Source organism: Cheilinus undulatus, linkage group 13 (genome assembly GCF_018320785.1).
Source record: "Cheilinus undulatus linkage group 13, ASM1832078v1, whole genome shotgun sequence".
Taxonomy (NCBI): Eukaryota; Metazoa; Chordata; class Actinopteri; order Labriformes; family Labridae; genus Cheilinus; species Cheilinus undulatus.
The window spans coordinates 15621781-15646707 of NC_054877.1; the positions used below are offsets into that span (position 1 = coordinate 15621781).

Genomic DNA, 24927 nt, shown 5'->3' on the forward strand with positions numbered 1-24927 from the left:
TCCAAACAATTTAATGTCACAAAACGATTCCAGTAGGACGTTACATGCAAAGCGGAGCACATAATTTTCTATTTTAAAACTATTTTCTATTACGACCCGGTGGTTTATATAGACTTTTACGTGCCAGATTTTCCTGTTATAAAATGAAGAGTTTCCGTTTAACCACCCGTTTTAATTGTTTAGGCTTTTATTTTGAAGTGTTTCCTGTCGCCGGTGCGTCTTAGGCGGAGCCACCGGTTTACTTCCTTGTAGCAAAAGCTAACAGTGCTGCACCATGAAAATACTCGCTTTATTGAGTTTCGTGTCCACATTCTTATTAACGGAAAGCAGTAACGTCGAGGTGAGTGAGTTTTTACCGTGAACAGCCATAAAGATATTGATAAATTGTTTGTTTTGGGTTCGGTAGCACGTAAACTGCCTTTTTCATATTAGCTCCCTGTGCTGTCATGCTAGCTGTTTTGGTGTTAAGTCTGTTAGCTAGTATGTGCAAAACTACATGAAGGCAATCACACATTTGTACATTTTTCTCTACCCCTTTCACAGCATCGTACAGCACAGTTCTTCAGCAGTGGACACACTAATAACTGGGCTGTTCTGGTGAGTATTCTTTCATGTCAGACGCTGGGATTATTTATGTGTTTATGATTTCTGCAAGTGTTGTCCAATAAACTGGCTTTTCACATATTTTTTTCTAATATGTCTTATATATAGGTGTGTACATCCAGATTCTGGTTCAACTACCGTCATGTGGCAAATACTCTCTCAGTCTACAGGAGTGTTAAAAGGCTGGGCATACCTGACAGGTGAGTGTTCAACCTACCAACCTTATATCTTCTTCACAGTGTCATCCAGGGCTTGATCTTGCTTTGAATTTAGACATCTTATAATATGTTAATATTATAGGCTAATATTAACATATGTGAAATTACAAGTTGTGGGACACTTATTATATCCATGCACAGACTCTGTTGTCCTCAAAGTGGGTGTCTCGGGTTAGACTCTTTGGCTTTGGCTCTTTTCCCACATGCTATTCCTCTCTCTCTCAGCCTAGTTTCAAACGCCATCCACTGTCTTGTCTCTTAAATAACAATGTAAAAGCCCTGAAGTAAAGAGTAAAAAAATATGTTTTTTAATAAAATTTTGTCCTGCCATAAAATATGAAAGCTATAAGCTTAAACAACTCTGTAATCTGGCTAAAATTTAACAAGACAGTATGTAAATCTTTACATAACATTGTACGTTTTTGTCATTATTTTTTCATTCACTTTTGTTCTGATTTAACAATTTTAAATTTTCTGTGTTTTCTTCTTTTACAGCCACATTGTTCTCATGCTGGCTGATGATATGGCTTGTAACCATAGAAACCCCAAACCCGCCACAGTATTCAGCCACAAAAACATGGAGTTGAATGTGTACGGTGACGATGTGGAGGTGGACTACAGAGGATATGAGGTTGGTTACACTTGCAGCCAGGCACTCTTGCCAAGCTCAGTAGAGATGTTTTTCAACACAAGTCAAGAGGTTTGGAGAGAATTTGGGTTAATTAAGGAAAGAAATACCATAACTATCCTACTTGGAGGTGCATTTCCTATTCGTCTTTAGATTTCTGAAGTCAAATTTCTTTATGCCAGTATCTTTAAAGAAGGTCTGCTACAGTTTAAACCAGCGGTTTTCTGAGTGTGAGACAGGCCTCCCCTGGGTGGCACCACAGGACTTCAGGAGAGGCGCAGAACCATAAACCAGAAAAAAATGTGATTTGCTTTGATAACTTCTGTTGTGTAGGGGACAAATAGAAAGATAAATACAGAAGCTACTACAGATACTATACTGTAGAGTTGACTCTTAAAGTTAAGATTTTCCTGCATTGGTCAGATAGATTATAGATAGATTGAATTATAAAGAACAGTATCGCACAGATCCTGACAGGTAATTGGGGCATTATTGTATGTGTTGATGATTTGTATATGTTGAAGAAACTGTTGATGATGCTCAACAGCCACAGTGTTTCATTTAAAAAGATATACAAGCTAATGGCTGCATAAGGCTGTGTAAACCATGGGGTCATATTGAGACAAAGCACTAAGTCTAGTGACCAAAACTATGGGGATTTTTTTTTTTTTTTACAGGGAGTAAAAGGAATTTAGGTCACTGATGGCAACTGAGACATTTAGTGCTGTAAACACTAAGACAGCCTGTGCTAATGCAGGCATTATGGTAAATATTGCTGGGCTAGTGACCATCGGTTGTTCACTACTTTTCACAATGCATTGTGGGATAGAATGAGTGCACTATATAGTGAATAACAATGCTCACTCAGAATTCGGACACCACTACAAAATGGCGTGTTCACTATATAGTAAACGGAATGATTTCGGACACAGAACCAGTGTCATAACTTCTCTTGACCACTATTTTCATAATTAACTTTTCTTTGTGTTCTGGTCAGTAAAAAATAACAATTGACTGACCAAATCAATGTGATACAAAGTAAAGAAAGAAAAAAGTAAATAAAAAAAATTACAGCTACTAGCTTTTATGCCCTCAGAATGTAAGCCGCTCCATCAAAAAGATGTTGAGTCTTTAAGTCAAAGATTGAAAGCACAATATACAGTAAGTGCAGTGAAATGTGTTTGTCCAGACTCCTTCTTATTTCTTGAAACCAATATTAGTGATAAATAGATGAACACATAAGTGACACCATGAAAAAATGCTTTGATATGTCCCGCAGATGCAGATAATATGTTTAATTCATGAAATGTGTCAGTGTAATGATTGGTAAAAGTTTTTACCAGTGGAACTGTCTTCTTTTTTTACATAGTGTTTTTAACTCATTATTTAACACTCTCTGTCTTTGAGCATTTACTTTGAAAGTATTCATTGCATAATTATAACCTGCGATCTCCAGTGTATTATTTTAGGTAATGAAGATCATTGCTGTCGCGCTTTCTGTCCTCATTTCAGGTGACAGTGGAGAACTTCCTTCGTGTTTTGACTGGAAGACTTCCTCCCAGCACTCCACGCTCCAAACGACTTCTCTCTGATGACCGGAGCAACATCCTCATATACCTGACAGGTACTCAACAAATCATACCTGAAATACTCCAATATCAGTCTTATTAGATCAGTGGATGATTTTAAGTACCGGTAGATATTTCATAAAGTATTGCTAATTTATTTTGTGTGTGCAGTTCTTTAAGTACCCACATTTCTGCTTTTTTTACTGACATAGTTCCTTTTAATCAACCACAATTAAAGGTGAAATGAAGATTGTTTTTCTCTGTAATATGTGTTGGAAAACTGAGAAAAAAACACAGCAAGAGCAGCAACAGAGACAAATGTTTCTTGAAGGTTTTTAGCTCTTGATGCATCCCACATTGATTTCATTTTGGCATTAACCTTCGTAATAGTTAATATACATAACCAACCACTTCATTAGGTATGCATTTTAAGCTGCTCAATAATACAAATACCTTGTCAGCCAATCACATGGCAGAAAACGGTGTATTTAGGCACATATACATGGAGCAAAATTCATGTGGTAGAGCCATAATTTGGTATTAACAGCAAGATTATCAACCCACAATGTTTAAAATCACTGAAATCTTCTTTCTTCCTCATTACGATGCTCAGTTTAAACCTTGGGGAATATATCTACAAGCTTAAATCTGTTGGTTGCTGCCACATAATTGGCTTATTGGATATTTACATTAAAAAGCAGTTGAACATGTATACCTAATAAAGCGGTCTGTCAGTGTATATGGCAGCTATTGTAAGAAACACGGGTCTTAGCCTTAGAGAGGTTTAATGTCAAAACAGAAAATCAATATTTATAATAATCTTTACAGTTTCAATAGGGTCCTTGCCGACCCTAGGTCGGTGCTCGGGCCCTAATGATGGGAGTGAGGAGTGATTATAAGCCTTGTCTTAATGATGAGCACTGTCCTTGATTTTAAAGACATGTTTTTCCATTCTATGGATGTAGTCTAAAGATATATAATCAAAAGAAATGGCTATCATAAACCTTTCCAGTATGCTTTTGCATCTTTATGTGGACACAAAACTCACTTCTGTTGCAGACTTCAGATTTCCTTCTTCATAATTTGCCAGGCTTTCATTTTCTTTCTTTTTTTTTGCATATTGTATCTCACTATGCATTATGAATCACAGATGCATAAATTATTGATAAGTTATATGTGTTTGTTTAACAGGCCATGGAGGGAATGGATTTCTGAAGTTCCAGGACTCTGAGGAGATCAGTAATGTGGAGCTGGCTGATGCTTTTGAGCAGATGTGGCAGAAAAGAAGGTAAAAAGCCTAGAAAAATGTCATAACAATGAGATAAAAAGGGGTAATTTGGACAAAAATACAAGCATTTTGTTTTCCTAAAGCAAGTCTGCTTTACTTGGTTTTCCTTCTCCCTCAGGGCCAATTAGCAGAGCAGCCTGTCAAGAAACATTACGTGGTTTAAAACTTATCACTTAATAAATAAGAATACTTTCTGGAGGCACTAGTCTGGAAGAGATGACATCTTAATGCTGCTTTTTTTTGGTCTTTTAAGCAGTGACAGTGAATTCAAATGTAACTACTGATGGAGCAGACATCGAAAACTCTTCTCATTGGGAAGGGCTGCACTGTCTTCTTCAATTTCCTCTTCTTTGGTTGCTGAAGTTTCAGGAGCATAATGAGCCAAAGATATGTATCTTGTTACCTTAGATGGTGAAAGTTTTGCTGTGGACCATACTTACGGTGTAGCTGTGCACCTGCCAGGTTGGCAATTTTTTTTCCCCTGTATAGCAATATTTTAATACTACTGTTAGAAGGGCCACTACATTAAGTAGTGGGGAGTTCAGTGTTAAGTGTAATAATTGGACTCTCAACTGAGCAGCAACACAGCGACAGCTTCAAGTAGAAATAAACACTTCCTTGCAGTGCATTCAGAAAGTATTTAAACCCCTTCATTTTTTTCAATTTTGTCTCGTGGCAGCCTGATTCTTCGGTCGAGAAAAGTTTGTTTTTATTCTCATTCATCTAAACTCAGTATCCTATCATGACAGTGAAAACAAAATTTTAGAAATTTTTGCAAATTTCTTAGAATTTAAAACCTGAAATATCACATTGACATAAGACAAACCCTTTGCTAAAACGCTTGAAATTTAGTTAAGGTTCCTCCCATTTCTCCCGATCATTGCTGAGATGTTTCTGCAAATTAACTGGAGGGCACCTGTGAAGAACTAAATTGATTGGACATGGTGTGGAAAGGAACACACCTGTCTATAGAAGGCCTCCCAGCTGACAACGCATACCAGAGCAAAACCCAAGCCATGAGGTCAGAGGAACCTGTGTGAACCTATGTGGAGAAGGGACAAAGTTTCAGAAGGACAGTAACTGAAGAACATGACTGCAGCCCTTCACCGATCTGGGCTTGTTACTGAATGGCTGCATGGAAGTGCAAAACACATGAAAGCCTGCTTGGCTTTCCGTGGATCATTTTACAAACTCCAAGTGGGCTTTGTGTATTTTGCACTGAGCAGAGGCTTCAATCTAGCCACTCTGCCACTAAACCCAGATCAGTGGAGGCTGCAGTGATGGTTGTCCTTCAGGAATTTTGTCCCAGCTCCATGCAGGATCTCTGGAGCTCAGTCAGAGTGACCATCAAGTTCCTGGTTAGCTTTACCTTCTCATCTAATTGCTCAGTTTGGTCGGATGACTGGCTCTTTGAAGGTAATGCCAAACTTCATCCATTTGACAATTATAGAGGCCACTGTGCTCTTGGGAATTTTCAGTGAAACTGAAATTTAGAAAAGTAAGAACAAAGATGGAAAGCAAAGAACAGTGAACAGCAAATGTACAGAAGAGGATCAGCAGAGGTAGGAGGTACTGCTTTGTCTACAGAAGGCACATTAAGTGACAATAAACCAAAGTTTTTCATATGAGCTTTAATTTAACACCGCTACTAAGATCATTATTCCAGAGTCTTTAGTGTTAAGCCTGCCTGCCTTGTGTTGAAAGATGTCTGACTTGATAAACTACAGCAGGAAAACACAATGCCATGCCAGCAAGGGAAGCGGTGTAATAAACACAATCTCTCATCTTTTTTTATCAATAGAATCGGTTCCTTTTTTTAGGTGCTGCTTTGTTTGGATGTTGAATTGCGAGACACAAAATGAGTAAAAGCGGCTCTGTGCCATCAGCTCCTCTTTTGTCCTCCTAACATATCAATGGAGAGTGTCTGGGTTACAGTCAGTTACCGCAGGCTGCTGGATAAATGGGCTTAGTGACGCCAGCTTTGATGCTGATGTGATAATTTCAGTCTTGATCTGCCAAATTACAGTCACCATAGAGACTTGGCCACTTTCCTTCATCATCCCCAAAGCACTCAGACCAGACAGCTGATAGAAATGCTCATTGTGGTGGGCTGAAGGGGGGGGTTAAAGTAGAATTTGTATTTTAATCGAGAGAGAATGGGAGGAAGGAGTTGTGTGAGTGTGGGTGTCTTATGGGGACTGAATGGAGCTTTTGGTTTTTCTTAGTCACCATGGCAACTGCAGTATGAGAGATGGTTAGGAGGGTTGTTTGATACCAGATTTTATTGGCACAAATGGATGAGCGATATGCCAGCTGTGTCTCCTTTCAGAGAATGTATTTGATGCTTCGTGTGTGATCCATTGTTTTTTCTTTAGATACAACGAGCTGCTCTTCATCATTGATACCTGTCAGGGAGCCTCCATGTACGAGAGGTTCTACTCTCCAAACCTCATGGCTCTGGCCAGCAGTCAAGTTGGAGAGGACTCCCTGTCGGTGAGTTGTTTTTTGGCTTTAAAAGAAAAAGATGAAAAAATCACCCAGTGTCCAGTTTTAATAATCACTCATTACATTAAAGCACAGTTAAATAAATTGAGTTAACATGTATGTCTGAAATTAAAACTGGACATATGAACATATCAGTCCTACTGATTTTGTACTAAATTAAATATCTTGAAGTCGGAGTAAAACAACAAGATAATTTAAGATTGATTTACTGTTGTATATATACAGTACTGTGAAAAAGTGTTTGCCCTCTACCTGATTTCTTATTTTTTGCATGTTTGTTGCTCTTAAATTGTTCAGATCAACAAGCAGATTTTAATATGAGACAAAGATAACCAAAGTCATAGCAAAATGCAGTTTATAAAAGATGATTTCATTTATTAAGTTGTAAAATCCATCCAAACCTATCCGGGCCCTATATTAAGAAGTAATTGGTTTTCTTGTAAATTATGACTTAACTCGGATTAACCACTTTCCTGAAAGCGGACTTCTATTTCACTAGCCACACCCAGGCCTGATTACTGCCAGACCTGTTGAATCAAGAAATCACTTAGACAGAACCAGTCTGACAAAGTAAAATAGGCTTAAAGATCTCGAAAAGCAACACATGTTGTGATCGACAGAACTTCAAGAACAGATTAGAAACAAAGTTATCGACATCTATCAGTCTGGAAAGGGTAAAAACGCCATTACTTAGGCTTTGGGACTGCAAGAGCACGTCAGCAACTCATCCAGGAGGTCACAATAGAACCCAAAACATCATTTAAAGACCTGCGGGCCTCATTTGACTCAGTTAAGGTCAGAGTTAATGATTCAACAATAAAAAAGAGAAAAAATGGCACCCATGGGAGAGTTCCAAGGCTAAAACCACTGTTGACCAAAAATAACACAAAGGCTCATCTCTCATTTGACCAAACACATCTTGATGATCCCCAGGACTTTTAGGAAAATATTCTGTGGACTGAGGAGGCAAATGAGGAACTTTCTGGAAGGTGTGTGTCCCGTTACATCTGCCATAGATCTAAACGTTACATAAAATGAACATCATACCAACAGTCATGTGGACTGACCTTAAACGTCTGAAAATCCTCCACTGTGGCTGAATTGAAACAATCCTGCAAAGAAGAGTGGGCCAAAATTCCTCCACAGTGATGTGAAAGAATCATTGACAGTTGTCACTAAAGCTTCTTTGCAGTTGTTGCAGATAAGGTGGCACAACCAGTTATCAGGTTTAGGGGGCAATTGCTTTTTTTTTTGGTTGTTTTTTTTTTTAAATTTTCATTATTATTATTATTTTTTTGTTTTACAAAGGACCAGGTAGGTTTGTATGGCTTTTTTCCCTTAATAAATGAAAACATCATTTTAAAACTGCATTATGTATTTACTCTGGTTATCTTTGTGAAGCACTGAACATTTCAGGATACTGTGCATTACCTTTGTACCAAAATAAAGTGCAGTTTGTATATTGGGACAAGGAAAGTAGTCCATTTAATTGACCCAAATGAGCCATAATCTTTGTATGTTTTCATGTGCAGTTGGGTTAAGCTAACTGTGGTTTGATAGCAAATTACAATTAGTCTATTATCATACAGCACAGTTCACTTTGCAGTAGAAATTTCCCTCATGATATTTTGAAGTTCCTGCATACCAGACAAAAGTCTGTGTATATTCAGCCAGCTCTACTTTGGATTCTAGCTTGTGCAGACTTATGCAACACACAGTCAGGGTTACACAAGAAAGGCTACAATATTCAAGCAATATCACACAATTTACTAAAATACAGCAGTACAGAGTACCACAGATAATCACAGCAGTGCCAGTACTGTGTTCACTACATCTCTACCATGACAGTGATATTGCTTTAATACAACAACTATAGAAATGTTGAATTGTAGTACAAAGTGAAAATTCACTACAGATTGATTATGTCCATTTAACAGGCTACAACTGACAGTGTAGTAAAGGCTCATTTCAAAAGCTCTTCCAAATGTTGGGTCTACGGTAGGCTGGGTCATTTTTAGGCTAGAAAGAAGCTTTTGATGTTGTCTAAAACCTTCAGTTTTTGTCTGAAAATGATCACTTGCTTATGCATTCATCTCTTTTACCAGACACTTGAAAGAGAGCAGTGAACTAGATTTTAACAAGCATATCTTTATCTTTGTTTGTCCAATTTACCTTTTATTTTTGCCACATCTGAAAAATGTACGAAAAGCTAGCTAAAAGCCACCAAAACACAGCTTCTAATAAATTGCCATCTTGTATTGAGTTATCATGGTTTTTCTCTCCTGTCCTCCTCTAGCACCAGCCAGATTTGGCCATAGGAGTCCATCTGATGGATCGTTACACCTTCTACCTGCTGGAGTTTCTGGAGGACATCCACCCTGCAAGCAAAGCCAACATGAATGACCTGGTGAGGATGTGTGTCCTTGTGTCCCTGGGATTAAATTTTACCCAGCATTAAAGAGTACTTCAGTGTCAAAACACAGCTGCTGATTTGTTTTCAAAACTTGAGTAGTTTTAAAGTTTGCCAATAAAAGGCTTAAGAGAGCCTAGTGGGACTTTTTCAAAAATCCGTGAACAACCAACCCAAAAAACAACATATTCACATTCACATGTTTGTATTTCATGTTTGATAACAGACTGATAGACTGATTTATTCAACATTACACTTACAGTTTCTGAAATACACTGATGAGTGCTATGTTAGTCTCTGTGCACTCTCCACCTCCTCTAAATTTGCACACACACAATCTAGCAGAAATTGGTTATACATTAAAATGTCTTTACAAGTTTCCAGTGTCTTTAAGAAAAAAAAAACATGTTTTTTTTTCATTAGTTCCTTAACCCATGTAGACCTAGGGCCACCTAGATTAACACTCTGTTAGCCCAAGTGTTGTTTGAAAACAACCTAAAAAAATCTGAGGGTTTCTGGAAAAGACATTTTTATAAATCATCAAAATCCTCCTGATATTTAACCCTTTAGAACCTGATACCTCAAATAACAGCTAGAAAATTCCCATTTTTTGGCAGTGAGATGTTTATTCAACCTTCGACTGAAATCCAAGAAAAAGAAAAATTGCTATAAAATTTCACATTTATATTTTTTGTATCACATTTGATACATTAGGCATTTTTTTGCAACTGATGATCCACTTGGCATTTTTATCATTTATCTGATTATATACAAAAGTTCTTTAAGGAAATTATAGATCATTAGACAGAGGTCTTAGAAAGTTGTGCATCAAATATGAAACAATTTGCTTTAAAGAGTAAAACATTTCCCTCATCCTCTGAGCCTTAACTAGCAGACCCAAAGTCACACTATATTCTGGGTTGTTGTCAACATGTTGTTCTCATTGTCTGAAATAGTTGCTCCCAGCCTTTTTCCTTGGAGCAAACCCCCATATAGCTAATAAAGCTGAGTCTTCCCCTCCCCAAGATTCATTTTTCCTTGATAAAACCCTAAGAAAATAGGCCTTCATTTGTTTTTTATATTAAAAGACATTTTTTTGCTAATTGTGTTTTACCATAAATTTAGTTTATATGTGCAAACCTCCTTGCAAACCCCCCCCCCCAAGGGGGCCTCTAGACCCTGTGTTGGGAGCCAGTGGTCTGAAATACTGCTGTCTGCCATGGCTCTCCCCTCACTCAGGTTGTCTTTGTCACTGTTCAACTTTAAAAACTCTTCTTCCATCAGCTCTTCTGTGTGAAGGCAAAAGAAGATAAGCCCATTTTTATCCCACCCGCTTTCCAGAGTGTCTTTTAGAAAATCATGTTGCAGTTCACTGCTCATGTATCTTTAAAACACTGAGATAGTTCAGATAACATCAGGGCTTAAGGCAGAAGCACGCCAGCATCTCATCTAGTCTTTAAGGTTTATACATCTGAATGTGGTCTGTCATCTGGTCTAAATGATTTTAAGGTAAAGCTAAAGCTGTAGTTTCTGTCTCTATTTGCATCCAGAGTGTACATATGCCTGATACTACATCACTCAGGTATTTATTGACACTATTGTGTTTAAAAAAATGCAGATTATCCTCCTGAGACCTGAGGTTTTGTCTCGAAGGCATCTTAAGTCTCACACTTGTTTGGGATCAGTAGGACCTGATAAGTTTAAAAGCTCAGCCTTGTCTTTGAACAGGAATTAGTTTTGATATGTTTTTTAAATACTTTATTCCACCTTTTTAAGCATCCCAAGAGTACTTGAGTTAGTCATATGGGAAGGAGCATTGGATTTGTGGCAGAACTACTCAGTTTCTCTGACTTCACTTGGGGTTTGGTGTCTACAATAGAGGGAGATAGTATCTGTCCCGAGCTGCCCTCATTCTCTGCCTCCCGTTCTAAAGTGTCTGGTCCTGAAGGATCCACATGAAAGTCACAGAGACTCACAGGACTTTGCACATGAAGCAGAATACCTGGTTCTGTGTTTAGGCGGTTGGCCTTTGACACATGATGGTGATGATAGTGAGTTCATGCTGCTCCGGGCCATGGCTCCAGTCTCTGCAGCACCTCCCTTTTCATCTTTTATACTCCAGCAGAGATCTACAGGCCTCAGGGATCACTCCTTATCCCCACCACCCACTCTGCCCCTACTGGAGCTACAATCAAAAACACCTCCAATCCTCACTTTGGAAAGAATGATGAGCTTAAGTCAGAGCACATTGATTGAGCTCATACTGAGTTCCAATTTTCCTTTTTTCTGTAGATGCACTCTTTGTTCAGCTGCTATTTTGTGGAATTAAGGATCGATACCATGGATTCCCAGACAAGCCTCTCAAGTTATTCTTTTTAGTATCCTGCTGCAAACGTTTGCCCTTTGATACAACAGAAATTGCCTCCAACTTTCAACAAAATCCTCCACCAGTCACGTGGTTTCTGAAGTCCTGGTCAACTGACCAAGATTTTGCCTCAGTTTAATGATTTTGTTTCCTTTTAAATGGAGAGGGAAGTCGGACAAGACACTGATGAATCACACATTTAAAGTGGCAACACCAGGCATAAAACAGGCTTGTAATTGATAATGACATGCACAAAATGTCAGACTCCATGCCTCTAATCTTCTCCACACACTGACACATTTTAACACCTCCCCCTGGAGCTGTGGCCATGCTGGATGCTGCTGAGTTTGCTGCTGCTAGCTATCTCTGCTATGGAAAAGAGGACTCACAAAGTCCCTAACATGCTCTGAGCATAAAACCCCTCTGTTCTGACCTTGAATTGATTCTTCAAACTTAAGTTGTTGACAGCACCATAAACAGACATTTCAGTGTTTACATATTTTGATATTTGTTTAGTTTTGTCAAGCGGCTATTAGGCTGTGTCTATTGCAGTACTCCTTATACACTGTTTATGTTGTGTCTTCTTTCCCAGTTCAAAGTATGCCCCAAGAGTCAGTGTGTGTCCACTCCAGGCCACCGTACTGACCTTTTCCTGAGGGACCCAGGAAGCGTCCTCATCACGGATTTCTTTGGTAGTGTTCGCAAAGTTGAGATCACTTTGGAAACCATCAACCTGACTGATCCCATCGAGCCGGTGGAGCAGAAGTAAGCTGATTTTTTGTTTTTAATGTTTTATTTTAAGAATATCTTTTACAATACAGTTGTTACACTGCAAGTCAGTGGTTCTCAAACTTTTTCCTTGGAGGCCCCCAGCTCTCATCTTAAAATATGGTCCATTCTGTTCAGCTTCATTTGTTTCAGTGATAAAATCCCAAACAAACAGTCCTAACAATTGTTTTGACAACCCCAGAGCAGACAAAGCCTTGCACCTCCCTTGAACTCTTTGATTTGCCCTCACATGGGGGTCCTGGACCCCAGGTTGGGTGTCAATGCTTTTAGTAGTTTCTTGTGGTAGAAATGCAGGTAAGATAAGCTGAAGAGCTTGTTTATCTGAATGTTTACATTTTAGAAAAGTTAATAATAGCCCAGCTCAATTCAGCTCAAACAATGTTATTGATCCCTCTGTGGCTGTTTGTTTGGAGCAGCTTGTACATGAAAGACAGAAATTAACACACCGATGTGCAAAAAATTACAGACAGAAGCTAAACACGAAAACAAGATTTCAGTGAAAAGTGATATAAAGCAGACTGATAAATGAGTCACTTAACTTAATGCAAGACTCTGTTAAAACAGAGTATATAGCTGGCCGCAACTATCTAGGATGCCTGACATAATGCCAGACACGGGAGAGGAATAGCTCTGCCTACTCCCCCCAACAAGGTATCCACAGCGCTTTAGATGGAGCATCAACCTGACTGCTATCTATTGCATGGATATTTCACATTCATCTGGGAAAGCTCCCATAGAAAGCTTCTGGGAAGGGCAGGAATTTCAGAAGATGGTTGGAAGAACATTCTGTCCGTCACATTCATGACGGGCTAATCAGAGCAACAAGACAAAATGACGTGCGCATCCACTGCTCTTGAGGTGACAGGCTACTACTGCTGAAGATTGTTAATGGCGGATCATTCTCTGTGATGCCAAGGCCGGTTGGGAGGCATGCAGGAACCGGCAAAGCCCACCTGTAACGAACGCTAACCCGTGCTGAAGCAGGTCAACAGAAGAGCAAAAACATTTTTCCATCATGAAAAGCATTTGTTTAAAAAAAATTCTTTATTTCATACAGAAACGTGGTCCAGTTCTAGTAAAATATAAGCTATGCTAAAGCTACATCCAATGTAATCACCGCACAGAGCCAGCCATTGCAAACAGCTTTTAATACATCTACACCCCACTCATCATTACCGCCTTGTTCTCCTTAACTGATGCTGATTGTCCTGGAAGATGTTTGGTTTGGCACCCACGTTGTAGATTGAAGTTTTGGCTAGACCAACAGACTTTAGCTTAAGTCTTTTTCTCTGTTCATAATCATTCCTTACAATTTAATGTGCGTTTTAGGGACTGAAATTTGTTGATTTGCTCACCCATGAACTTTCACTTGTGTGTTTTAAAGGACTGACATCTTAGGTCTGAACTACATTTAAATATCGGTATCGGCTAAAATAGTTTTATAGATATCAGCATATTGGATATCGGCAAATCCCAATATCGTCTCTAGGGCCTATGAGGGCTTTCTAAAGCAGAAAGCTCTCATAACAAGGATAAGAGTCTTCTTCTCTTTAGTGTCAGTGGTCGGTTAAGGCCAAGCAACTCAATCTTACAGGGTACAAAGATGAGTTGGGGGCTTGAGATTTGTTATTAACATGCAGTTATAAATCATCACTGTAATCAATCAGAGGTGTAAATAATAAGAGATAATACCAGGTTATATTAGTGATCACTGAATCTGGATGATCAGTTCTCTAAATATTTCTCTAATATTTGATGTTTGATTTTAACAACTGTTTGGGGAAATATTTTACAATGACAGATATGACTGCAATTAGGGAGTTTATAATTCTAACATTTAAAAAGGCTTAAAGGATCAACAACACTGTAAAAATGATCAAAAACAAGAAAAAAAACAAAACAAGAAAAATAAAAAATAACTCCAAGGCACTCTCTTCAAGCATTAAAATGTTTTTCAGCATCAAGCCTTCTTCAGGAAGTTCCTAGAGAAAGGCTTGATGCTGAAGTGCACTGAATGTGTTTTTAAGGTCTACACATGACCATGCTGTGAAAATAAAGGCATTTTAATGCTTAAAGAGAGTGACTTGGAGTATTTCTTCTTGTATTTCATAAACTTTATAAATCCCTTTTTCCAAAGAGAACCTCAAACAAACTTTTTATTGAGTCCTAGAAGCACTCATTCCTATAGTTTCTTTGAAACGTTGTAAAAATGTTGATTTACCTGACCTCTGACCACTGATCCGGTAACACCAGGGGTAAAGCAACTGCTGTTGACCCATCTTTTAGTTATTTGGCCCTCAGTCATTGACAGCTTTGGACATTAGATTGTTATTCACAAAGACGGTGTGCCCTTTCATTTTCCATACATTCTAGTCATTGTCATGGGATTCAGCCTGAATCCCATGACAATTTCAAATAATCCACCTGAATCATTCAGGTGGATTATTTGTCAAGGAAAATAATACCCTCTTTCCCAAAGGAAATCAGCTGGGGTAGACAATGTCAGACTTCACTGAAAAATTGGCAACACAATGGACACTTCTGTGGGATGTATAGGAAACCCAAAGGCATTTGTTTTCTTACATTACTATAATTAGTAAAAACTAATACAGGTGATTAATTATCCGGAAAATGGTGTAACTTCCAGTACTATAGTGAAGTATTTGTTGAACTGGATCAGGCACAAACTGGATGTAAAATCCTTCATTAAGGTCAGCCTGTCTTTGTGTTAACTGAAGTGCTGCAGGCCAAATTCATTTTATTTTTAAACAGGAAGTTCGATTCCTGTTTGACCATTTCTCATTAGTGATATTGATTTCTGGCCTAATGGGGGGTTTAGCTTTCTGTCATGGTAAACCAGTATGATTGGATTTTGCTGTGACTACCCTGCTGTCCTCACTGCTACATTGAGAGATTTCATTGGATTGTAAGGCTGAAAAATGCCATCAACGTCTGAAGTAATAATAAAGATCATTACCATCGTATTTACTGCTGTTAAAAGTCACTACCACCTTTTAATGCTCCATTTCACAGTAAAGTGATGATCATAATTGGACATTTTCCATGTCTGGCCTCAGGCTATAGTTCAATAGCTCGATTAAAGTAGTATTGAGTGAGATAAGTGTTCCTGATGGATTGGCTTTGGCTCCACTTTGTGGTGAACCGGATGAAAAGCATCCAAGTGTTTCTGAATGCAGGCTTTCATGGCTTTAGTTGAGGCATGCTGTGATGACTATAGTTGGCCACTAGATGGCTGTAGAGAGCTGTCAAGCTCCTAACTTCCTCCTTATCCTCTGTTTGTGCCTTCTCACATGAACCAGGTTCACTAATTCCATAACTATTACAAACAGGAAACAGCTAATGCATCAACATACACAAGCTCCTTTATATATTTACTCATTAAGCTACAAGAGAGGAATAGATTTTGTGCTCTGCAAACAGATGTGATGTAAATTAAAAATCTTACAGTGATACTTCTCCCTCTTCGATTAATTTCATTAAGCTGAGAGGTAATTGAACCACTGGGAGGTATTAAAGTCATTCTAATGCACCCGTGTGCTAATTAGTAATTAGCGGCAATTGCCACACTGGTTTTAGTCATCAGCTGTTTTGGCCGCAGGCTAGTGAGTCATTGCAAACAACTTCCATGATTACTGTATTATTGATTAGGGCCAGCACATGAGGTCTAGTGAACGCAGCACAGCAAAGAACCACCAGTGCTGGCCTGATTCCCTCCTAGAGAGAGACATTTTATCTGCAAATCTGATGTAAGAAAGCAGCAATCACTTTATTCATTTGATGTTCAATGGAGTAAAGTTTACTGATGCAGAATGCTACCAGCGGCGTGTGTCTACTTCTAAGAATAAAGGAATTAAAGGAATGAAGGTTCAAAGATATTAGAGAGCATAATGATGAGTTACGTCATTTTGTAGGTCACATTGTGCTGCGTTGTTAACTGTAGGAGCTGCATATAATTAATGATAAACTGGAGCTGGGTCATAAATATTTGCTGTTCTTGCCATATATGTGTACCCGTTTTAGCAATGAGCGAAGAAGGATAGATTGTATCCTGAAGATTTCCACTAGTTTTATTTCCAAGGAGCTTATCTAATATTACATTCAGTGTTTGTGTTCTAAGAGGAGTCTCAAAACTATTTTTCTCAAGGTGGCGCGTTACTGGTGTCCTAATAATTGATGCTTATGGCTCATAATAGGAGCAGGGTCACACAAAGACTGATTAGCTGTGGCAAAGTTACTTTAAGAATATAAAAACAAGTTTATACTCTTGCAAGGTCTTTCCTTTATCCTTACATCATATACACTGATGAGCTTCTATTTGAAGGTGTCCCTTATGATGGATGTTACATAAATGACTAAAAAAATGGAATCATGATCTGCTACTGGAGGCTGCTGTTCTGTTGCTGTATCTCAGTGTTTTCTGCTGTTTATTTATGATTGACTATGATTTTTCTCCACCGCAGGCTGCATGTTGTGTCTCCCTCGGTAATGTGTAACACCACTAGAGTTGGGTATTGTTTGTTTTTGTTTCTGGTGTACTGGTGTAAAATCAATACTTTTTATATGATCAGAACAGTGACATTACTTCAGACAGCAAAACAGTTTAATTACATTAAAGTTCAACAAAGTGAATAAGTCACACAAATTCCATAGCGTATGTCCTTCCTTTCACTGGGGTGGCAGGGGTTGTATTGGTGTGAGGGGGTATTGAAATGAGATATTGATATCTGTGCTGTAATTCAGGTCAGTAGGTATCAGATGTTTAGGTTCCAGTACCGTGTTGATACCATATTTTGATACTCATCCCTAAACACCCACCTTCATCCCCTGTAATAGTGTGGCCCCACTAGACATTGCCAAGTGGAGTAGAGATGTACTGTTCAACTCGACTTGCCTCTGTGGCCCACTAGATACCTTTAATTGAAGAGCCATTTCAATAAAACTGCACCTCAGGTGCAGGTGTATTTTCTAAACAATGAACCACGATTTTTTTTTTTTTTTTTATTGATAAATTTCTAGTAATAAGAGAAAAGCTGTTAAGAGTGGCCTTTCTTGTCAATGCTGCAAGTGATCCCAGAATACTTACCACAGATCAGTAAGGCCACATTGCAAAGCTTTTCTCCCCTACTTTATGAAATTCATCCATGATGCTAAAACAAAGGTTGCACAATATTGGAAATTTGCTGATAGCTGATACCTACATGAACACCTTTGTTTTTATTATACAGAACAACAAGTGTCTTTGATGCAAAGAGAGTAAGTCAAGCAGAGCTGAGAAAGGAGAAGGAATTTAGACAGTCTGGTGGTTGTTTTACATTTGGGGCTTCACTCCCAATGGGCCTCCTCAAGTGCATGACACCCTAGGCAGCCTGCTGTGCATGATGGTACAGTTGCACATTTTGCTTAAGGCCAATATACACTGCCCATCCAAAAAAAAAAAAAAAGTCACCATCTGGCTTTAACTAAGCAAATAGGTAAGAGCCTCCCATTAGATATTTACTGCATGGATGATAATGTTTTGGCTGACAACAGATTATTTAACCCTAACATGTGCAGTGAGTAGCTTCTCATTTCTTAAACAACCATGTCAGAAGACGCATCCTGTGGTCGTGGAAAAGATGTTATCTCTTTCAGAAGGGTCAAATTACTGGCATGCATCAAGCAAAGAAAACATCTAAGAAGATTGGGGAAACTACTAAAATTGGGCTAAGAACTGTCCAGTGCATTATTTAAAACTGGAAGGATAGGGAGGAACCATCATCTTCGAGGAAGAAATGTGGTCTTGAATGATCGGCAATCACTTAAAGGTAGAATATCCGACATTTTACACTTAAATGTAATAAAAATCAAACATATGCTATGTAAATGTTTTTCTGAGTACAGTATCAACACACTGAATTAAAACTTCGATACCCTGTAGTTTTGTTTATATGGGGTGTTTATAACTCTGTCCCGACCGGATTGGGGTGGTAACCTTCTCCCCTGGCACACGCCCCTCTCCTCCTAGATGCGCCCCCAGGGGCAGCAGTGCTGCTGCAGGTGAACGTTTCACCCAAACAGCTGAGAGGAGTGTAAATGGCAGACTCCAGTCCAAAGCGGCCGACCAAAGGCCTGCCACCGGCTTTACCCTCCACCTAAAAAGCCTTGACATTTGTCTAGGAAACCCTCTGACAAAGCGAGAGGAAAAACTAGAGTTAATATCGGACTTGCTTTTCCTCAGTGGCGAGCCCCACGCGACGCTAAAAAGCTCTCGCATGACTCAGAACTGGCTTTGCTTCTTGTGGATGCGTAAGTAGGCTACATCTTTTCATTCATTGTGTGCATTGTCTCAACATTTGTCCAATGTTGATTTATTGACACAGCACTATTCTTATGGTTGGACATTTAAGCTGAGTGTGATAGTGCCTGCTGCTAATAAATGGAGGCTGCAGATGGAGGTAGCTCTACTCAAATAAGGTAGTGTCTCAAATTTTGTTTATCTCAAATCACCCAAATCTTGTTTGAAGCTGATGTATTCATGTCTAATTGATGCTATAACATAACCAGCCAGGATAAGAAGAACTCGTGAAATGGTTTGCTGCAGCTGAAAAAAGATATTAGCAGTAAAGGTTGCCTTGAACGTTACATATAAACTTGTATATGATCGTTGTTTAGGATCAGCAGAAGCTAAAGTGGCTAAATGGGAGGCTTCAAAGTGGCGGAGGTGTGTCAGAAACTCCTCTTTGTTTACATTTTCAAGGCTTTGCTCTCCTACGACACCTAGAGGAAAAAAAAACGCATAGTCTACCTTTAAACATTTGGTGAAATCAGATCGTTAAAAAAACAACAGTAGAACTCTCTGCTATGTTTAATAGTGAAAGTAATAGCATTTCCATGTGCACAATGTAAAGGGAACCCAAGGGATTGGGACTAAACGGCTGTGTAGCCTTAAGAAAACCACTTATCAGTCAGGCTAATTGGAATAAAAAGCTTCAATTTGCTAGGGAGCATAAAGATTGGACTCTGGAGCAATGGGAGACGGTCATGTGGTCTGATGAGTCTAGATTTACCCTCTTCCAGATTGATGAGTGCATCAGGGTAAGAAGAGAGGCAGATGAAGTGATGCACCCATCATGCCTAGTGCCTACCGTACAAGCCTGTGGGGACAGTGCAATGATCTGGGGTTGCTGCAGTTGTTCAGGTAGGTTCAGCAACGTTGTGTGCCCAAAGAATAAGGTCAGCTGACGACATGAATATACTGTATAACCATGTTATTCCATCAATGGATTTCTTCTTCCCTGATGGCACAGGCAATGCCAGGATTCATTGGGCTCAAATTGTGAAAGAGTGGTTCAGGGAGCATGAGACATCATGTCACATATGGATTGGCCACCACTGAGTCCAGATCTTAACCTCATTGAGAATCTTTGGGATGTGCTGGGGAAGGCTTTGTGCAGCGGTGTGACTCTCCCATCATCAATACAAGATCTTGGCAAAAAATTAAAACAACTCTGGATGGAAATAAATGTTGTGACATTGCAGAAGCTTATAGAAATGATTCCACAGTGAATGTGTGCCGTAATCAAAGGTCGAGGCGGTCCAACAAAATATTAGTGTGAGACCTTTTTTTTGGACAGGCAGTGTATGATAAATACTGCCGACATGTAGAGCTGATATATTGTCTGTACACATCAGCAGAAATTTTCCAGATCCGTCCCTGCCAACCTGATATTTATTTAAAGTAAGCCACAACAATGATTTATTATGTAAATACAAATGTGGAGTTCAGTTTTTTATTGAAAGACTCCTCTATTCAAAACAAGAAGTAAGCAGTGAAGGTGGGCAGAACTGAGCAGGAATCTTTTTTATTGTTTCGATAAAGAGCAGTGGTGGGAGAGCGGTTGCATACTGTGCTTTTAATGGAGTGGGCAAAATATAAGGAACAGCTTTCAATTTAATGCACTCCAGTGCACCACCACCCGCTCAGACTTTAATGATATATAGTATAGAGAGTAGAAGTACCACCTTCTGACCATATCAATAAAAACTGAAAATTTAAATGCTTCATTATAGTAGAGTCAGTGGTAGAGCTTTGGTATTGAATGGCATTAGATAGCACAGGTTGTCATTATGTTGTGGCTCATCAGTGTTAAAGAATATTACCAGGTTTGAAAACCTTCTCTTTTTTTTAGTTTATACACTGAATTGAATTTCTGTTCTTGGAGGCTGAAATTCAGTCTGAAAAATAGCTTAATGCATAAAACAGAAGAGAATAACAGGTGTATCTTTGGGCTTTTATTATGGGAAAGACTGGCAGCAAGCAAGGGAATTCTTGCTAAAAAAAAAATCAACAGTAAGCTTGTACAGTAATTAAAAAACCCTTGAGAGCACTTAATCAATTACTGAATGCTGAGAAATACCAGTTTTCCCCAGCCGTTTATATTCAGAGGAAGACTTTCCATATTCAGGTTTTAACTTCTTGAAATATGAAAACAGTCCACAGACTGGACTCTATTTACTAATTAGGTGACTTCTAAAGGCAATTGGTTGCACTGGATTTTATTCATGGGTGTCAGACTTCAGGGGACAGAACACTTTTGCATACCCCACTTTTCAGATTTTCATTTGTAAAAAAATTTAAAACCATGTATCATATTCCTTCCACTTCACAATTATGTGCCACTTTGTGTTCATCTATCACACAATACCCGAATAAAATATATTTAAATTTGTGGTTGTACTTTTGCAAGCCACTGTACAGTAGATGAAAGAGCAAGCGATTTAAATTGGTCACCTCAGGCTGGAGTTATAATGTAGTTTCACTTGATCTGTTTAACAATAAGTTTATTGGAATAATAATCATCAGAAAGAAAACTTACAGATTCACTCATGCTAGATTATCTGTAAAGCAAAATTAATATGGTTATGTGATGACTGCTTGCAAAAGTGATCAGCTCTTTTTTGTTTATATGAGTGAAATCTGTTTTTGTAACAGTTCAATAGCACACATTTCATATAATATGATCTTTAAGAATTCAGATTTCGGCCAGTTTTATTTTTTTGCAGCATTGACTGTTCTGACTACTGTAACAAAGGAAAGGTGAATGAAGAGATGAGGCTGGGGACAGAGGAGGATGCTTCCTTAGTGAGTCAATTGGAAATTCATGCAATTTTAATGTCTCTGTAGAATTCTTTTGTCACAGTTCTGCACTGGTGGAATCAAGCTGGATAAACAACATCATGGAAATTCTACCTGAAACTATTAACACTGACTTCAGCTGCAGCTATGTTCATTTTCGTATGACAGCCTGAAAAATTTTTGAACATCAGCACATACGGTGCCTATAAAAAGTTTTCACCCCTTTGGATGTTTGACCCTTTTATTGATTTTATAAATCAATGATGGCCACTTTGGTTTTTTGACAAAAAGATACATAAAACCTCTTTAATGTAAAAGTGAAAAGAGATTTTTACAAAGTAATGTCAACTAATCAATCAATCTAAATAAAACTAAATAGAAATATATATGGTAAAAAAAGATATTGCATAAACATTTAAACACTTTAAAGTGACTGATTTAATTCAACAGAGCTCCAGCCAGTTGGTGCTAGTAGTCTCACAGTAAGTGAAATGCACCTGAATGCAGTGAATGTGTATCAAGTGGTTGTATTATAAAGACACCTGTGTCTGGCAATGTTCAGTTACTGGTTAGTCTGTACTCCTGGCTACCATTACACCATGAAGTCAAAAGAACACCCCAAGCAACCCAGAGAAAAGGTAACAAAAGTAGAAATTAGGGGATGAACATCCTCTGAAGTTCAGTTAAATCCACAATAAAGGAATGGAGGGAGTATGCCACATGTGTAAACCTGCCTAGATCAGGTCGTCCTCACAAACTGAGTGACTGTGCAAGAAGGAGACTAGTGAGGGAGATCAACCAAGACACCTATGACTACTCTGAAGGAGTTAAAAGATTCAGTAGCTTAGATGCGGGAGATTTTGCTACTCAAATCTTTGCACTATGTATATTTTTCTGATGCTTGGTACTTTTACAATCACATGTCTAATTTTTCTTTGAACATGAGGGTAAATTAAGGATCAAGGCCAGTTCATACACAGATCAGATTCTGGCCAAATTTCAGCTTTAACATGAAAAGCTGCACAGGAAAACAAATAACATCTGAGCTCAATTTCAAATAAAATTGATGGTCATGGCATCTCTGCAGGACTTCTGCTCTGACAGCACAGGTGAAATTAAATAAAAGCCTCTCATAAGTCCTGAAAATGGGTTGTAGTGAGCTCGGTGTGTTCCCCAAGAGAGAAAAAAGATCACATATGTCCCTTGAAACAAGCTGTTATTAAATATAGTGCTGTTTTAATCCACTTTTGTCAGCTCACTCGACCATCAGACAAGTGAAAGAGGATATTTTAGAGAAGATAGGAACGTGTGTCGCTATCATGCTTCGCTGATTCTCCTCTCAACCATCTCTAAACAGCAGGTTTTTTCACTCAGAACAGGCTCCTCCATTAAGTGAATTGCACTTGACAGAGAGGACACTTTAATGGACTCCTCTTCATTATACATAGGCCTAACAGTGTAATGATGATGTCTAGTTACTCAATGACAGCCATAGGTGCTTGTTGACCAAAGATGTCTCCCTGGATAATAATCAGGATCAAATTACTGCTCAATTCATAACTAATCGAGAAGCAAAGTGAATTGGGTTTAATTCCTGACCTGCAGCAGTGGTTGGAGTCTAAAAATGGCTGAGGTGATTAGTACAGCAGATGTTTTAAGGAAATTTGTTTGACCTAAAAATGGCAGCTGGAGACAGCAGTGATACAGAGCTGGAGGTAGGGAGGGGCAGCCACATCCATTAGAATCAGCTAAGTGGATTGAAAAATCCTCTCCAAAAGTCTCTGCATGGAAAATAAAGTGGAAAGTGGTTTGAATTGAATTAGAGCTCATCTCTTGTGCTAAGTGAAAAGGAGGGAGGGGAAATCTGCGGTACATTCAGTGACACGTTTCCAGTGGCAGAAAAAAGCTCGAAGAACATTCAGGGCTCAGCAGGAGCTTGTCTACCCGCCTGCCACACCAGCTCTTTTTTTTTCCTATCTCTTTTCCTTATACTGCTACGACACATCGAGAGGAGAGACGGGAAGGGGAGTTGAATAGAAAGACGAATAAGACAGAAAAATAAGGGAGGAAGGCAAGAGGGCAAAAGCCTGAGAGAAAATGTGAAGGGCAGTGACTTGATAGGAAGAAAGAAACAAAAATAAAAACGGAGAAGCAGGTTGCTTCGCACAGCGAGCGGTTGGAGGAGAGCCACGCTGGTCAGAAGCTGTCTGACCTGATCTTTCTTTGATGAGAAGAAGGCAGTCACTCATGTGAACCTCCTCTCCACACTGACCTTTATCTGAGTTTTCTTTTCTGACTTTTTTGTTGGACTGAGATGCTGCAGGGAAAGAGAATTTCAACAGAAGTGATATATAGAGAAACACAAGTATTTCTGTTCTGTTCACTGAAAATTAGGGTTGTAATGGTTCGGAAAAATTTTGGTTTGGTTCGGTTTTTGATTTTTAGGTCACAATTTGGCATATTTTGCTGAATTAGGTCCTCCACTTTTGTCTTGTTCACTTGTCTTACTGTATTTCACTCTGTGCGCAATCTGCCTCTGCTTTTTGTTCTGCGTGGGAACTTGAAGAACATTTGTTCTGCACATATTTAAATCGATACGTCTGCGCTGTACAGAAGGTTCTGTAATAACACAGTTCAGTGTGAATGCGTGTACCTTTACACCCCTGCAAATATGCTTTAGTGTTGGATGTTAAAAATGTATTGGCAAGTTTATGCATGACAAGTCATTTGGACCTTAAGGTTTTCTTTGATGCCTTTGAGCTAAGCATTTGCAGTTTTTAATTCAGCATAGAAGAACATGGTGTAAATACACTACAGAAAGCCTGTAATCAAAGTTACACTAGTGAGCATTAAATCAAATAGAACTCATGCACAATAGAAAATACATATGAATAAATAGATACTGACAAAAATATTTGGCCACACATGTTAATTATTGAATACAGGTGTTCAATCAGACCTTTTGCCACAAGCAGTTGAAATCAAGCACCTATCCATGATTCATGATTTCATAGCTGAAGAGTTCTGAACTTCCAGTGACATTTATGTAAGCATGAAAACAGTGGGAACTTCATGGAATGGGTTTACATGGCTGAGAATCTGCATGCAAGCCTCACATGAACAAGCCAAATGCAAAACATCGGATAGAGTGGTGTAAAGCACATCTACACTGGACTGCGGAACAGTGGAAAAGTACTGTATTTGAATATGTATTTGAATGTCATTACAGTCCCTGTTAGTGTAATGGTGAGACATCCGAATACTTTTAGGTTGGTTGACCTTATAACAGTGACAAACTCAATCTGATATTAGTATGTATTATTTTACTAGAGTATTAGTACTAGCATGCTGAATATGCTCTGAATAAGGTGCATCGTGATGTCAACAGAGCATATTTTTTTACCTGTATCAAATTTA

The 24927-nt window shown here is 38.7% G+C and overlaps 1 protein-coding gene across 2 annotated transcripts in view; it reads left to right on the plus strand.

Moving 5' to 3' along the window:
* The first annotated feature begins 215 nt into the window (after positions 1–215).
* Positions 216–24927, plus strand: part of pigk (phosphatidylinositol glycan anchor biosynthesis, class K) — a 59445-nt gene continuing 34733 nt past the window's right edge. For both annotated transcript variants that reach the window (XM_041803874.1, XM_041803876.1), the window contains exons 1-9: positions 216–340; positions 544–597; positions 712–803; positions 1317–1452; positions 2962–3073; positions 4209–4305; positions 6681–6798; positions 9107–9217; positions 12178–12350. In XM_041803874.1, coding sequence (XP_041659808.1) covers positions 275–340; positions 544–597; positions 712–803; positions 1317–1452; positions 2962–3073; positions 4209–4305; positions 6681–6798; positions 9107–9217; positions 12178–12350 — 959 coding nt within the window. In that variant the 5' untranslated portion in view covers positions 216–274. The remainder of the gene's footprint in view (positions 341–543; positions 598–711; positions 804–1316; positions 1453–2961; positions 3074–4208; positions 4306–6680; positions 6799–9106; positions 9218–12177; positions 12351–24927) is intronic.